This window comes from Rhamphochromis longiceps, linkage group LG16, assembly GCF_057381845.1.
Source record: "Rhamphochromis longiceps isolate RC_006_pf linkage group LG16, R_longiceps_female_GT1.1, whole genome shotgun sequence".
Taxonomy (NCBI): domain Eukaryota; kingdom Metazoa; phylum Chordata; class Actinopteri; order Cichliformes; family Cichlidae; genus Rhamphochromis; species Rhamphochromis longiceps.
The window spans coordinates 6,715,078-6,732,728 of record NC_140572.1 but is presented as its reverse complement, the minus strand read 5'-3'; the positions used below and the strand labels follow the sequence as shown (position 1 = coordinate 6,732,728).

Sequence of the window (17,651 nt, the reverse complement as noted above, 5' to 3'; positions counted from 1 at the left end):
CTGTGCGATTTTTTTTTTTTTTTTTTTTCCAGTCGCGCGATTCAGCTCCTGCTCAAACTGCACGATTGACTCGCAGGGGTTAGAAGTTCGCAGGTCACGATGCAGGTCTCACACTATACGACCAGATGCTCTGATGCGACCTGAGTGCTCACACTGTGCGTCCATAAAATGAAGGTTATAACAGAAATAATGTTGCTTGCTCTCCCTCTGGCTTTCACTCACACAGACACACCACCACCATCAACTTTGCTAAATTGCTAATGAAAAACATTGGTCAGGCAGCTGTGATTGAGCAGCAGTGTAGATCCAACTATTTTCACGGTTGTTGTGGTCGTGATAATTTTGTGAGGCCACATCGAAAAGGCTCGGATGAGCTTTCCAAAGTTCTACAAGTTGTGCCTCCATCGCTTGTGTCCAGATCACACGCTGCACTGCCGTGCTGCGCCGTCTTTTTCGCTGACATTTGTGTTTGTGCGTGCGCAGTGTGAGAAACTGCGGTGACACCCTCACGACCAAGCGATTGATGATCGGGAGCTGGTCGTGAGGTGTTAATCGCGTCTCGTTACCCCACGTATACTACACGACGCACGATGAAGGCCAAAATCGGGCCGATCGCCAAAACGGTCGCACGACTCAAAAATCGGCTCAAAATGGGCCAAAAATCACACAGTGTCTGTCCAGGATAAGATGGTGAGTATGGTATAGCTTCCAGACAACAATTGGTGCACTACGTTAAGTCTCTTAACTTTAAACTGACCTTACAGAGCAAAAAGAAAGTGGAATATAAAACAGTTCATGCTGCACCTTTGTTTCAGATCTGTGGCCTCGTGTAAAATTCAGATGTTCTGCCAAACTTTGTGGATTACGCAGACTTATGTCCAGTTTCATTGCTAAGGTTAAAACATCTAAGAGGCGGGAATCCTAAATACCTGGACAAATAAAACAATCTAGCTATGACTACAGGTAAGTTTTATGTATTTAGTTTAAGAACATATCTATACCTTAAAAGTTAAAATAACAGAAACACAAGGGAAGAAGACTTAAATAAGAACAAAAAAAAGTTTGAGTATTCTTCTTTTCCCTTTTACTTTGAAGGTTAGCCTTGCTTTCCCCACATGTGATGATATGTGAGATGTATAAAAACAAGCCCCCCCCCCCCCCCCCCCCCCCCCCCCCCGTCTACTTCTACTCTGCTCCCACAAGGACATTGAAATATTCATGAGAGATCTGCCTGCTAATCCAGGAGGATGGGGGGAAAAGTCCACCTGCCGAACTCATAAGGTTTCATCCCGATTCTGATTCTAAGGTTTCATTTCAAACAGCCTTGTTTTGTCGCTAACGTGTCATCTGTTCTTTCTTTATTTTATTTTTTTATTTATTTATTTAGGACAGTGCATGTTAATGAACATAAATGTAAATAAAAAAATTACATGAATGGAAACATACCAGATTATAGCCAAGGGCTAATTTCCATCTGTTGTCCTCAAGCATAAAAATAGACATAATAATTCATAAAAATTCATCATTCATTCATAATAAAAACTCCATCACCATCTGTTCCCAAATAAAACATTAAAACTATACAACTCATACATGATCACACACTTGATTTTCCATAACCAGTTTAGTCTGCTGGCAAACAAAAACAGGCCCAGACAAATAGTCATTGTCTGGGATGCTCACGTGTATGTGTGAGTGTAGACAGATGTGTTATAGCGCAGATGACTTCTGTCAGATTTCAACAGCCGTTTCTTCTTAACAGTCACCTTCTTCAGATGCTTTTCCTTTTAAATCAGTCCGACTGTCATTCACACGGAGGGTAACGCTTACAGTCAGCCTCCTCGGTAATTACAGACAAAGAAAGGTAAATGACTTTCTGTCTTTTCCCCTCTTTGCCAAGATGCTAATCAGCCTCCTTTATCAGGTTAATGTTTTCCTGTTTGATGCGGACCAACAATCTCTGTTAACCCCGCACCAGTAGGCTGCCGGCAGTCTCTCTCGATCCCTATCTGTCTCCTCATCTGTTCGCTTATTGACAGGCGAACATCAGTCATCTATTGGGGTCTTCCTGGTGCTGCCGACCTCGCCGCATGTGTAATTAGAGGCAAGCTGGCTGTCAGTCACGAGGATATTTGATGCCTCTGTCGCAGGTCATTTGATTAAAGTCTCCACCAGTAATGGAGGACAGCAGGTAGGACTGTCAGGACAGAATACTAACGAGCAGCCCGCAGGCCTGATGCTGTTCTTTCCGACTCTACAGTGTGATCACTGTAGAGTCGTCTGGGTGACAAAAATAAATGGGAATAAATGAAGCAATTAAAGCCGGTTGTAGTGATGCACGGTTATTGCACACATTTGAGCTGGTCAGTTTGTTTCATGTGTCTAGGTGGTTGTGCAGAACGAATGGAGCAGAGAGCAGAGCAGCTTGTTGGTGAGCGTCCGCCTGATAGGAAAGGTAAAAGAAGGCCTGTCCTTCTGCCTCCACTGAGGCTCTCTCTGCCAAAACTGCACACTTGAGAGCACGCTGAATAACAAACCAGCTTTTCATCAGGTTTTCATTTGTGGTAGCCTGTGCTCCCTCCACTCTGGTGCTTTTAAATACAGGGAGCGAAAGAGTGCAGCAAGTGCACGGTTCAAAGGGAGGCGTTGAAAGTTGGGCATTTTCTCTTTCCTCTTTGGTGGGAGTCTTTTGTTTACTGCTCGGTCGCCTGCTGCGGGGATACAGCACGAAAGCTTGGCTCGGGAGACAAACATCTCAGCTATGCACTAAACAAACTCTTCTGGTTTGCTCTTCCAATCCCGTTTACATCACAAACACTTTTGGTGTGTTTGGGGTCTTTTTCTTTTTCTTCTTTTTCTTTTTTTGGCTGTGCAGAAATGTGAAAGGTTCCCGCAGGTGGTTACAGCTTGGGTGGGCCCATTGCTTTCCAGGCCTGAGGGTGAGCTTGATGTGGCCTTGTGGTTGCTGGGGTTTTTATTTATTGCTCTTTTTTCCTGTGTTTAGGTGGCTGGATGGCCTGGTCGCTGTGGTCGGCCTGTGATGACTCAGGCCTGCAGATGAGGAGTCGTGTGTGTGGTGCTCAGGGCAACACCCCCTGTGTGGGGAACAGCACTCAGCGTAGAGACTGCAATGAAATACCCGGTGAGCTCTCAGATGCATACTGTAACCGTGAAGCGTCCTTCAACATTCTCATCAGAGCTCAGTGTTGGCCTCTCAAGAGCTCCTTGCGAGCGTCCTTCCTTTTTCTCTGATTTTGAGGGAGCAGCCTGTATTTTATTTTGTGTCCTCGAATGTCACCAAACACGCTGCTTTTCACTTATTCCATCATGGCTTTAGCTTGCCTTTGTCACAAAAACTCCATGATGCTGTTTTATGGGAAGTTGTAAGCACACATTTTTGATGTGCAAAGCGAGGGTACACAAACAGCTAGCTGTTCTAGTGGCTCAGCCTTGTCTGTTTTTTGTTGTTTTTTCAGATTTTGTACATTTTGTGTCATTTTAATGGCAACAAAACTGAATGACAACACAACTAATAGTTACCCCCAGGAGGCTGACAATATTTTCAGACACTTGGAGCATTTTGACGTGCTCTGAAAGCGTTGTCAGTGTGGGGAAAAAATGTAAGTCATAGTCAGAGGGCTTATTTGTATTCAATGACAAAATATCTAAGTGGCTCATGCTTGTACTTAAAAACGAACCTGTTGTAGGAAGTCATTTTTAAGCTGTGCTGGGATTTGTGAAACATGACTGGACCCATTGTGACAAACCCTTCTGTTAAATAAGGTAATCATTTAACAGAATATCAATATTTGGTGTCCTTGTATCAATACAATGCCCACCCCACACTCAAACCTGAAAGGTCTTCTACTGCAGCTTGATCTACTGGTACCAACAGGTGTGTGAAACAACTGGTAATATGGGCTACTCTTACTCATGTCTATGCAGTTATTAATGTTTTTTAGAGAAGACAAAAGTCATAATTTACAAACTGAGCAGATGGAATGGAAGTCGTGTAATTAGTTAGTTGATCAGTTGTGTGTGTGTGGTTGCAAATAGTGTCTCTCGAGCAGAAGGAAGGCTCCTCTCACATATATCGCTCTCCATCCTGTTTTGCGTTTGACTTTATCTCTAAAGTTTCTCCACTGCTTTGATGTTATTTTCGGGGTTTTGTTAAGTGCGCTGCTGTTATTCATCTGACATGCTTTCTTCTGTTGATAAAATGAGTTACCTCTCCAAGATGTGTAGTGTATGCATGCTAACTGTGTTACAGCCAAAAGCTTTTGCTTAGACATGACTGAAAGTCTCAGAATTGTTATGCTCATTTCCGACTACATACTTTTATTCTTGGACTGTTATTAGAATACCTTTGCATGGTTTACAGTCATGCTGATTTTTCCTATGTATACTTGGCCTCTGTGCTTTGGTGATCTACTACAGCAACAGTATACACATTTATGAGATAAAATAAGAAAAGCATACCATGTCCCCTTTTAGATAAATGATAATATTGGCACTCTGCCCTGCAACTGATCAGTTTATTATCTAACAATTCTCAACTACACAAACCAAAACCAGGGCTAACAATCTTCAGTATCATCATCATGTTATTGCTTCGACATCAATTTGTGGGTTTACTCAAGCTTAATATAAGGCACAACTTCAGGATTTTATTTTGCCAAGATTTTTGATTTGCCAAATCTTCACTGGCAGCTCGCTCCAAAAGCCATAACTTGTTTGTTTGTCCAGGTTGTACGTACGCAGAATCAGCATCATCACGGTCTTCATCCTAAAACAGATATCCATAAATAAAAGCACATATTGTTTGTGTCTTTGTAGTCGACATCCTCTTTGTGCACAAAACTCATTTGCTCATGTTGATTAACCATAATTAAGTCCATGTGAATGCAATAAGTTAGCAGCTGACCCAACTGGCCTCGGCACACCTTGTTTTGCTGATGCCGATTTCAGAAAGTTTCTTCTGAAATGATCTTTCATGGCCTGCCAGCATAGGCCTCTCCAGGCTAAGAATCCCTAATGAGTCCAGACGAAGGCGATTAATATTAATGGGTTGTCACAACAGCAAATCACATCTAATTTTATTGCAGATTTCAATGAGGCGAAGGATGGATTTGTTAAGGTCACTTGCACAAGGGAGGCAGCTGTGAAGAAGTTGAAAATTTAAAAGAAATTCAGTCCAATGAGGAACTGCAATATTTAACAACTGAAAGCCACAGGCCTTCCTGCTCCTCCTCTTCCTTTGAAGAAGCTCAATGAGAGTGGAGCTGGTAGAAAGGTCGTGCTGTACCTGTAAATGTTTGTCCTGCCCCTTAGTTTCTATCACAGCATCTAGACAGGTTCAGTTCAATGGGGCTGTTGCTTCTCGCTCAAGTCAATTTTCCTCTAGAAATTCTTGAAATACCCTGATTTTTAAAAGCAAAAAAATCTCCATGGACCGTTTGTGCATCATTGAGGAGACATTTAAATTTTTCATTTACCATCTTTTTTCAGCATGTGTCAACTCCCCTGATGTTGCAACCAGTTGTTGTTGTGTTCTGAAGGCTGTTACACCAGGGAATGTGTGTGTGTGTGTGTGTGTGTGCATGCATGTGTGTGTCTGACTGTGTGTTCCTCTCCTCTCTGCAGTCATTCTCCCTGCATCTGGTTTTGATAAGGACCAACACTGTGGAGGTAAGTGGATTAACAGCTGCCTCCGCTTCATCTCCCTGTGCATGTTCAGGGTTTTTCTTTCCCCCTGTATGTTTCCACAGATGTCTGTCCATGATGTGTGTTTTCATACATTATATTTGTATATATTTATATGTCCATTTCATATGTGTTATTATAGTCTGTTAGAATTCCTAACAGCCAGTCAGGAGGAGGAAGGACAACTCTTTCGTTTCATGTTTTTAATGGCCTCATACCTACTGATAGAAAAGTCCTACAGATGTTTTAACTGCACTGATAACAAAATACATCAGGAAAAGAACCCTGGACGGTCGTATTTCAGTCTTGCTTTATATTCTTATGAGCAACTTTAGTGGGTACACCTCAACTGGTCATTAACTTAAATATCTAATCAACCAACCACATGGCAGGAGCTCAGTGCATTTAGGAATGAAGACATAGTAAAGATGACCTTGTGAAGTATTTGATTGGGGAAAACAGTGATTTAAGTGATTTGGTTGCTGATGGATGGTCCGAGTATTTCCCTGCACAACTAACTAGTTCACCTGGGCCAACCTTTATATCCTGCAAGACCCAGGTGGCCTATGTTACCTGACGATCCTCCCATGCCAGCAAAACAGCAGACCGGGGCTTTAATAAGTGGGGGAGGGGCTTAACATCACCCTCCTTAAAAATCACGATTCCGCGTTGACACTGCAAATTATTCTGAAACGAGAAAACAAAAAAGCAACAATAGAAGGCAACATTAAAATGGCTTCCACACAACCTGGCCCACAAATGAGCTGACATCCACCCCCTTACTAAATCCAATTTTCCTACCACAGGAACAAATTAAGTGGTGGGAAGTAAAAGTGAATGTTGGCGGTTATAGGAATACGAGGCAAAATGGGTTCTAATTACAGGAGATTTCTAATAGTGTAACTGGTATACAGAAAGGGAAAGTAGTATCTGCCCCAGAAAGCAAATCTTTGCAAATAGGTTCAACACGAAAAAGAAACAGTTAACCTGAAAGTCTACTCATTGGTACCTAAATGAGCACCAGATCTCATCACAAGTGCTGCCATATAGTCTGCAGCTATACACCCCCCACACAACACTGGATTTAAAGTATGAGCGTCAACCACAGTAGCACACCAAAAGGTTCCTCCAAGCAAAAACGTCAATACTAACCAAAATGGCCAAGACGGCAACAAAGGGGGAACAAAGCTACAACAAAGCTCAAAGCAAAGCAGATAATGGGTCTACAACAAAGCTACCAGACCAAACTACCAAGTTTAAATATTTCACAGCACTATTCTAGTTCAACTTTGGAACTCTTACCCTTCACACATTTTACCAGTTACACTTTGTCAGATAGTTACACCAGAAGGCTGGTCCAGCCATGTGTCCAGTAAGGCCACAAATCAACACGACAAATATGTTGGTGAAGCACTAGACACAGAGTTTATGCTCCCTAGTCCTAGTTTTTTAATACAAGTTGATCTTAACCCTAGTCTTCAGACAGATGCATATGCACCAAAAACAACGGTGCCAAAGAGCAAACTAGCAAGTTTCTGGAAACCAGATAAATGCTCCCAAGACATTGTCTTCAACAAGCTGTCACACTAAAGAGAAAGCGTGGTTGGTCTCCTATTGAGATGAACCATTACAAAAGAGATGCATGGCTCAGAGACTTGTGTGGCTATACTCACCAAAAGCACAATGAAACTGTAAATTCATGGGTTTAACACCCAAGCACTATGCTATTGCTACTCTCTTCCAACATCAACCACAGAATACCTAAATTATTGTAACCGATCCAAAGAATTCTATCTTGTGTGGAACTCCCTAAGATACTCCTCACAATGCTAAATACCATTACTACTTTAAGCTGTACTCAGAACTTAGTTCAACTTGCATAAGCATTTAGCAAACCTAAAGCTAAGTTAGTAAGTCAGCACTGACTCAAAGTTCAATCTTACCAATGGGTCTAAAGATCCCGGACGAGCCCCCATTTGCCACAAACTGGTTCAAAGTAGGTGACACACACCTTCACACAAGAGGTTTACTTAAATATTTAAAAAATATATATTAAACATAACCTAACCAAGAAACAGATCACCAATAGGTTAAAGTCAGGTGGAGTGGAAGAGAGCACCTGAGCAGTTTACCTGGGCCAGCTTTTATGGCCTGCAAGACACAGGTTATCTGGATTAGCTGATGATCCTTCCATGGCAGCCAAGCAGCAGGTTTGGCTTTATGAGTTTGGGAAGTTTTTAACAAGGTAAATGAACACTCTAGTTTGAAAAAATGTGAATTTCTGAGCAATTATTTCATGGTATTTCAGAGTTTACGGGTTAATTTAATGCATTACACATGGTAAATATGGGTGTTGAAAAATGTCCTTTTTCAAGCTAATAATATGTACTCAAGCTTTGCTAACACCGTGTGTCATCTTTATTTTGCAGCATTTACCTCCATCCACCTAATTGCCACTGGTGTTTCCTGTTTCCTTGGGGCGGGGCTGCTATCTTTCCTGATCTATGTGTACTGTCAACGTTTCCACAAGCCTTCTCAAGAGTCTGCCATCATTCATCCCACCACCCCAAACCACCTCAACTACAAGGGCAATACCACGCCAAAGAATGAGAAGTACACACCAATGGAGTTTAAGGTAAGTGAAGCACACAATATTATGCAGAAATACAAATGAAAGTGCTGTTTACTTGGTGTTATTCAAATACACAAACACGCACACAATGTAAATATTAAGGATTCAAGGGCAGTGGGTGTGATTCATGTCTTAGAGCTTTTATTCATTCATTTATCTCAATGGTGCAGTACGCGCAGAAGATGAATTACTGTTAATTTCTCTTCCTTCTCGCTCCTATACGGAGTCTGTATGGCTTTACTACCTGCACCAAGCCCTTATGAATGGGGCTCATTAGCTTTCTAAAGCATTAGTCAGCCTGCGACCTCCCACTACTATCGGTCTACTGTGCATTCACATTTACAGCAAGTCAAGAAGCTGTTTTCCTTAGAAGCCTGTAGACTTTTAGTGACATTTTGCATCCTTCAATTGTTTTACTCTCTGATTGAGTTGGGATATTGTTATTGCATTTCTTGTTCCTGTTTCTGCAAGATGCTTTTGAGAAACAGCTGAAAAAATTATCTTAAACTCTTCTTGAGCAAAACTAGGAGGTTTGATTTTTCACTCCAAAATCAGAAATTGTATCTGTCGTAAACATTCTGGTTAGGTGTCCTTCCCTCCTGCCTCTCTGAATGACCGTAGAGGATTCATTTATATTTAAAAAAAAATACTACAATGATCATTTAACAATTGCATCTGCACCTCCTCCTTCTTGTGAAGGCGGCTGTATAATATGCAGTTTTGGGCTGTCACGGACAAACTTACAACTACTACTCTACAAACAGGAATGCAGCATGGCGATGTCGCGCTAATCATTTTGACGCTGGCCCTTTAGTGGAAAAAAATGCAAATGGAGTAATGGAAGTAAAATGTTCCAAATGAAATGTTTGTAATTCAAACAAAGAATAAAATCCAGTTGACTTGTGGCAGCAGAAGCTTGTTTGTGTGATGTGTCCTTCAGCTGTTATCATGACTGCGCCAAGGGGGACGTAGCATGGAGACAAATAACGGAGGAGTAACAGCCATGCATCTTGGCACCGCCTCAGTAGGTATTTTCATCATACTGTCTCCATGCATCAAACTTGATGTCCTAGCCAGGTTGATTAGATCCAAGTCACACAGTGTGGACTGTAATGAACTTATAAGGTTGTCAAAATCTTGCAGTGTAGACACCTTAAGGAAAGAGGCTGGATGGGATTTGGTCCCGAGTGCTTCAGCCATAAAAAAAATCCCCCACATAGAAGAAAATCTATGTTACGTCATGATATCTCTCACAAAGGACTGGGCCATCCACATTTTACTATTGCAGCCAGGCACTCACCAGATGATGTCAAATAAGTCTGTGAGAGTTTTGAGTTTAAGGCCTGTGGGATGAGGTTCAAACTGGGCCATGCTTTTTTAACATTAACCTCGTGTTTGCAGTCTGTTGGTGTTTGTCACTAAATATCTTTTTTAATAACATTTCATTTCATATCAACTTTAATTATATAGCGTCAGTTTAATGACAGTTGCCCCAGCGCTTGACATTGTAAGGTTAAGACCCCAACAATCAGACGACCCCTCTGACAAAGCACTTGGCAACAGCGCTAAGATAATCTTCGTTTTAGCTGTGAATGTGCTGGTCTTTGCTTAAAGATGCATGTTAAAAACTAATTTTAAAAAAAGAAGAAGCTAAATTCGTGTTTCAGGGTTACATTTGGACAAATAGAGGCCCTTTTTTCTCCTTTCCACACAGACCGTTTACCTGCCAGACTGCAAACTGACTGCAAATAACACACATAATTCCTTTTGCCACTGATTTTATATATTCGCACAGTATGTTGTCTGTTTCTAGAGGTTACTGTGCACATCAGACCACAATTTGGTTAGGCTGTCCACCTCACAAGCATCATGGCATATGTAAAGATGGTCACTTTGCTCACTATCTTCTTAGTAAAAGCCTGTAATATTAAAATAGAAGTATCATAGTATTATAAAGCTATTTTAAGTCTGTACAAAACTTATTTTTTTGCCAGCCAGTGTTTCCAAGCGCAGATTCATCATTCATCATCAACAAACGTGGTGCCAAATAACTATTTCTCATCCCAGTGTTTTTTGATTGTGTCAGCCTCTCGATACTTGTTGTCTTCACTGTTATTGTTGGCGGTTGTGTGGATGTGTTGCTGACAGCCATCGTGGTGTTGAGAGCCCGAACTCATTAGCTTTAATGACCAGAGGGGATAGCCAGACTCTGCTGGATGTGCATCCGATGTCACCATGTAGCACTACGGCACTGTTTATGCAGTGGCTTCCCTCTCCTCCAGGCCAATTTATGTTGCCCACTGTTGTGCATTTCACTGACTCTAACCTGATTATCTTCCTGCCCTGCTCCCCAGAGCTGTTCAGATGGATTACATTAGTCTAATGCTTCCCCTGGAAAGACCTTATGGTCGGCTTTTACCAGAGACTCAGCAAATGCATTAGAATAAAATGTGGGTTTTAGACTTGTTTTTATTTGAGAGCTCCAATGAATTCCCGCCATCTCCTATATTAAGAGCATTGAGTATGCTTGATAAGATCCAAATTAAATTTGTTAAATTGGTTTGCTTTGGTTATGAATACACTTTCGCTCACACAATAACCTCAAAGCTACTGGAGGTATTTTATTTACCTGCAGGGAAGATTAACTTCTATATTATCTGCACCTCTGAGGAATGCAAAACAAAACTGTCCACGCCAAAAACCCTATTTCTGTCTCAAGAATTCCATCTATAATTGAATCCTCAAAACTTGGTCTGAAAGTGACTGAAAATATATTCCAGTGTTGCGTTATTTTCCAGATCTACATGTATGAGGGATTTTCCAGAAGTGGATGCCTGTATCTGTAACGAAGCAGATTGAGCTGCATAAGAGTCGAGTGTACTTCAGTAAAATAACATTTATTTTGGAAAAAATACTTGACAAGCTCATTTGCATTGGAAACATGCTGAAGTATTTTTATTGCTTTGGCAGCCAAACAACTCGAGGATATATTCACATTCACTTCCTCACCAAGTTAGAAGATAAGATTACTCATGTGGGTATAATAATTATGAGGCTAAAGACAAAGACAGTTGGCTTAGCTTAGCATGAAGATGGTAAATAAAGGGGATGGCTTACTTGGCTGTTTAATGTTTATAAAATATTGTCTGCTGGCATAGTGTTTCATAGTGTGCATATGATTTTAATGCGACTTTCTTCCCTTCTGTGTTATTTCAGACACTGAATAAAAACAACCTGCTGCCAGATGAAAGATCCAATTTCTACCCAACACCGCTCCAGCAGACGAACGTCTACACCACCACCTACTATCCCACAGCGCTCGGCAAATTTGACTACCAGCCCAACTCATCCCCATCACCGTGCAGGACCTACAACCACACTAACAATAGCTGAGACCCGCCCCAAATCCGGCTCTCCACCCCGCTGCCCCAAACGGACGCCACCCCCCAATGCCATGGTGACATAACTGAACCGACATGAACTGAAGTGTTTTTCAGAGCTTGGCCAAGTTCCTCTGATCACCATCGCCCCCTGTCTTTGCTTTCTAGCCTCTTCACGTTTGTTTTTAAGGGTCTTTTTGGAACTTTCCATCAGGAGATCTGGATTGGAGAGGAATGCCCCTGTCCTATTATAGTCAGGAACTTGTGCAAGCAGCTGGGGCTGTGTTGTTGTAAAGGCCTGACTGGATAACGCAGTGTCAACTCTCAGCTTCATGCAGAGAACTAGTGGAAAACTCTACGAGGACGAGTAACGGCTTTAGACAGATTGTTATTACCGCGCACTTCAGTGCCGATGCCGGGTCGGTCGAGCATCCGCACTTCTAGAGGCTAACACGAACACAATAAATTTAAAAAGAAGAAACATTTCTGTGGAGCTGGGTCACCGTTTTATGCCTCTCCATCACAAACCACATTTTCAGCTTGTAATGAACTTCGAGTCCCTCGACAGCAAAAGCAGTTACAGAGAACAAAAAGCATGTATAGCTACGTCCTTGCAACACAGCACAAAGCAAGAGAACAACAGTAAAAAAGAGAAAGCTCAATGAAGTCAATGCTGGAGTAAATTAGAGATCAATATCAGCTCGGTTGTTTGGGGGAGGGGGATCCACGCCCTTCATTGTTGCTATTTCACACGACAGAAAAGATAAGAAGTTTGGGGTTGATTAGGGTTTGACTACGCTTCACATCATCCTCAGTCGAAGGAGAAATATACCGCTTATGAGTCGAGTCCCTTGTCTTTAGTGGGCAGGGATATCGACTCCTACAGTCAAAGCACGGAGCGTTGGAAGCGTTCTGAACTGTAAAAGCTTTGGGAATTCCGTGGGTGCCTGTATGCAATAGAAGGCAGGGGCGAGATTTGTTTTATTTCTACTTTTTTTTCCTCTATTTTTTGTTTTGCTTTTCAAGAACAATACAGACTTCTGGAAAGGAATTGATTGATTCTCCAATTGATTCTCCAATGGATGCATCGATTCTGCTGAGTGCTAAATAGCCCGGTGGTCATATCAAATATGGCCAGTGTGCTGAACAAGTGGATTGGGTTTTCTATGATGGTAGAATAAGCTAGTAGATTGTCACTTGTTCATTTTTTTTTTTTTAATGTTTGTTTTTCTAAGATGATAATTGTTTTATGCTCAGATGAGCTGTAGCATAGGAAGAAATATTTTGTTAAATAAGATAACTAATTATTTCTTGTTTCTCTAATTTCCATTTCACTGAATGAACACATTCCTTTTGTTTTTGATTGTTCGGCTTTGTGACCATTGCATCTTCGATACATGAAATGTTAACACACAAAAAAAATAAAAGGATTTCAATTATATTGTTTTTGCAAAGAATGTCAAAAAATATCGATCTGGGCCCTCTTGAAGAGAAAAGAAAATTGCTGAATTACGCTTGCCTAAGTTTACCAGTGAACATCAAAAGGGATGCATGCGTGTCTGAATGTAAGTGTGCTTGAATGAGCAAAGAGAGCCTACTGTATTTTGTACAATGTAAATGCTTTCATACATATGACTATGACGTCTGCAAAGCGTGTGTATGAGTGTGCGTGTGTGTGCGTGTGTGTGCACTTCTCCACATTGTGTTGCAGGCATTCTACTGTTTCCTTTTCCTGTTTCATGTCTGAGATGTTAATCATTGTAAGTTAAAGCATCACACCTCTGGTCCGTGCGGAGGTGGAATGGACGTTATTTATAGTCAAAGCTTGGTTTATAAAGGGCATTCTCACAGCTATATTTTATTATTATTGCCTGATCGATGAATGCTAACCCAGCAATGCTTTTCAGTTCAGCTAATGTACATGCACGAGATGAGAGCTCTATCTGTATATAGGAGCGACAGCCTTCTACCCATTTAATGTCCTTGAAGACAGTTGTGTATATGTATCTGTATATTGTATAGCTAACACTGTTTGTTTAAAAAAAAGCCTTATAGTTGTTTAAAGAGAAAAAAAGTACAGCAGCTAAGTACACACCAACCATGAGGTTTGTTTGGGGACAGAGCTCCACAACGTGACCGACCGCTTGTGACTTGTGACCTTTCCCAGCTGCTCAAACACAAAATCTCCAGAGTCACATGAACCCGGAATGAAAATAACCCACCAATGAGAGTACCGCGTATCATACGCTGGAAATGATCATTTATAACGGCGATATGAAATTTAAAAAGATGTCATTTTGATGTAAACTCAGCTTGTGGTCAGACGGGCGTTCAACTGACTGGTCGATCTCGAGCTCTGTCCCCTGCGATGTGAGGCTCTGTGTCCTTCTATGCAACTTACCAGGTGTACTGTTAGACCTGTCATGTAGACAAATGTATAGTAATCACTGCCTTTTAGACACTGTGAATTTTTGGTACCCTATATTTTTGTATATTGTACATTATCAAAGGACAATAAACCTTGATGCCAACATAAAAAGTTAATAGGTTTTTGTTTTTTGGGGGTTTTTTTTTTACTTGCCAGTAGCTGAAATTCATATTATCAAATACGAAATGTAAGCAAAAAGTCAAAGATGAAACAAGAACTTCCAGATTCTGCTCTGTAAGTAGGAAAACCTGATGCAAAGTCCTAATGATGCTTTAGTTAGACTATAATAATTATACCAAACAGGAAAAGAACCATTGGACAGCAACTCAATGCATTTATGACCTGCTGAAGTTCAAAGTGAGCGTCAAAATAGGGAAGAAGGTTATTTAAGCAGCTTTGAAAGGGGCATTGTTCGCAGCAGACAGTCTTTCAGAAACTGTTGATGTGCTTGGATTTTCTCTTGGGTTTACAGAATATGGTCTGAAAAATAGAATATCAAGTGATTGATTGGCAGGTCACTGAGCAAACTGCCTGTTGATGTGAGAGGAGAACGGTCAAACTGCTTTGAGCTGATAGGAAGGCAACTATTTGTTACATCTAAGGTTGTTTACACTGAATAAATGGCTTATATCAGCATGTGCTGACCACTCAGTGCATTTTATCGACAACTTTAATATTTTTTGGGAACGCAGGCATCTGTTCAAAGCAAATGGATTTAATTTTAACAAGTCAGGGGTGAAACTGTTCACCTCCAACTTGTTTTATTCCATACGTCATCCATCCGTGCTTGGTGCCAAGGCTGAGATAAACGAGGAGTTATCTCATAAAGAGGAACAAACAGAACTCCAAGAACAGACAAAGCCCAGCAGAAACCTTGAGGAGGAGCTCCATTTGCCCCCACCCGGGAAGAGCCTCAGAAAGGAGAGACATCCATGGCATCTGAGGAAGAGCCTCAGAAAGGAGAGACATCGAAGGCAAGAAGAGGGGTCCCTATTTGCCTCCAACTCTCTCAACAACACCAACGACCAGGACAAGGGACCACGACCTTCCCCAGTCCCCCAAACCCCTGACAGGCCATCACCCTCCTCCCCCTCCCTTTCTCCCTCCTCCCCACACCTGAAATTCACTGAGGAGATGATGGAGCGGGTCAATGCTGGGCTCAGATCTACCCCCCGTCCCAATCCCTTTTTGTCCCCCATAAACCCCCCACCAGAGCGGCCAAAGGTTCGCCATCGAGCCCCACCCTCAACAGAGCAATCGAAGTCACATTGCCCAGCCTCGCCCCCCTTAGTTCCTCTTCATGCCCTGTCTCCGCAGTCTGATGTGTGATGTGTGAAGGGTCCGGGCTGTGAGGATTATGGCAGTGGTGACTTTTCCCAGGAGAAGCTGGGACCCTGTTTACTAGAAGGTTTTAAAATTTCTGTACTTTTAGGTGACAGGAGACATGTGGCCTGGTCAAAACACAGAGAGCTGCACTCTAAAAGATCTTTAAACATAGTAAACATACCTTGTGTGCCACAGACTGCTCCCAAACACGAGGGGACAAGTAATACCTCTAAAACACTTAAGTTGGCTTTATTAAACATTAGATCTTTAGCTGGGAAAACATTTTTAATTAATGATTTAATCACTGAGCACAGCCTTGATTTTATGTTTTTAACTGAAACTTGGTTGGACCAAAGTAACAGTGGAGCTGTTCTCATCGAGACGACCCCTCCTAACTACAGTTTTATCAGTGAGGTCAGGGCGAGCAGGAGAGGAGGAGGGGTTGCTGTCTTATTTAATGAATCATTTCAATGTAAGCAGCTATCTCCTGGAAGTTTTCAGTCTTTTGAATATGTGGCTTTACAGCTGAAGGCCCCATCCAAAGTTGTGTTTCTTAATGTTTACAGGCCTCCCAAATACTGCACAGACTTTTTTAATGACCTCAGTGAACTGCTGTCTGTGATCTGTGTTGATTTTGACTGTGTAATTATTGCTGGGGATTTTAACATTCATGTGGACAACCCTCAGGACAAAGGGACTAAAGACCTGAGTAACACTCTGGGCAACTTTGGGCTGACTCAGCATGTAACAGAGGCCACACATAATAGAGGACACACTCTTGACCTACTGATCTCCAAAGGCCTGAGCATTTCAAAGGTTACTGTGTCTGATGTGGGCCTGTCTGATCATTACTGTGTTTTCTTTGAAAGTAAAATCTCAGCCCACACAAATATATCAACAACAGTGATCACAAAACGGTGTATAACTGAACACAGTAGTGCAATTTTTAACCAGGTCTTCCCATTAACACCTGACCTGTCCAGAGGGTCAGTCAATGAGCTCGTCAATAGCTTCAATGCTAACATGTTAAATGTAATGGACACTATTGCTCCCATTAAGGTGAAGGTTATCTCTGGAAGGAAAAAGTCTCCATGGAGAAACTCCACACTAGTGAAAAATGAAAAAAGAGAGTGTAGGAAAGCTGAGCGCAGATGGAGAAAAACAAACCTCCAGGTTCATTATGACATTTATAAAGTGAAACTTCACAATTATAATTTACAACTGAGGAGTGCAAGGAGGTCCTACTTCTCTGACATCATCACTAAAAACAGTCATAATGCTCGGGTCTTATTTTCTACAGTTGACAGGCTAACAAACCCTCCTGTGTCAGTGGCAGCTGAACTTCATTCGACCATGGCCTGCAATGACTTTGCCAAATTCTTCACAGAAAAAATCCAAAAAATTAGACAAGCAATTGGTACATCAACAGCAGATCCAGAATATGTACTGTGTCCACCGAAAAACTGTTTAAACACCATCAAACAGTTTGACCCTATTAACAGCAAAGACCTGGAGGACATCTTAGGTCAACTGAACTCCTCCTCCTGCTGTTTAGATGTCCTGCCAACAAGTTTTTTCAAAAAGGTCTCAAAGACTTTAGAGTCAGACCTGTTACAGATCGTCAACTTTTCTTTATTATCAGGTGTGTTTCCAGAATCACTAAAAACTGCTGTAATCAAACCTATACTGAAAAAGGACAATCTTGACAAGACACAAATGAACAACTACAGGCCGATCTCAAATCTCCCATTTTTAAGTAAGATCATTGAAAAAGCAGTTTCTCAACAGCTCAGTTACTTCTTAAAACAGAATAATTGCTACGATGCCTTCCAGACAGGTTTTAGACAGAACCACAGCACTGAAACCGCTCTGACCAAAGTGTTTAATGACATATGTCTGAATACAGACAGTGGAAAAATGTCAGTCTTAGTTTTACTGGATCTCAGTGCAGCATTTGATACAGTTGACCACAACATATTACTCAAATGACTGGAGAACTGGACAGGTCTTTCAGGAACTGTACTAAACTGGTTCAAAACATACTTAGAAAACAGGAAATACTTTGTATCAATAGGTAACTTCACATCTGAGCAGACAAGTATCACATGTGGAGTTCCCCAAGGTTCCATCTTGGGACCCCTTCTGTTTAACATCTACATGCTCCCACTGGCACAGATTATAA

The 17,651-nt window shown here is 41.6% G+C and overlaps 1 protein-coding gene across 4 annotated transcripts in view; it reads left to right on the top strand.

The window, feature by feature from the left end:
- sema5ba (sema domain, seven thrombospondin repeats (type 1 and type 1-like), transmembrane domain (TM) and short cytoplasmic domain, (semaphorin) 5Ba) overlaps positions 1–14,259 on the top strand; it is a 204,153-nt gene extending 189,894 nt beyond the window's left edge. For 2 of the 4 annotated variants that reach the window (XM_085385175.1, XM_085385174.1), the window contains 4 exons: positions 3,005–3,142; positions 5,644–5,688; positions 8,133–8,338; positions 11,552–14,259. In XM_085385175.1, coding sequence (XP_085241301.1) covers positions 3,005–3,142; positions 5,644–5,688; positions 8,133–8,338; positions 11,552–11,728 — 566 coding nt within the window. In that variant the 3' untranslated portion in view covers positions 11,729–14,259. Of the gene's footprint in view, positions 1–2,386; positions 2,456–3,004; positions 3,143–5,643; positions 5,689–8,132; positions 8,339–9,275; positions 9,360–11,551 lie in introns of all 4 variants that reach the window. The other 2 variants (XR_014907958.1, XM_085385176.1) reach the window with 2 other exon arrangements.
- Positions 14,260–17,651: the final 3,392 nt, after the last annotated feature.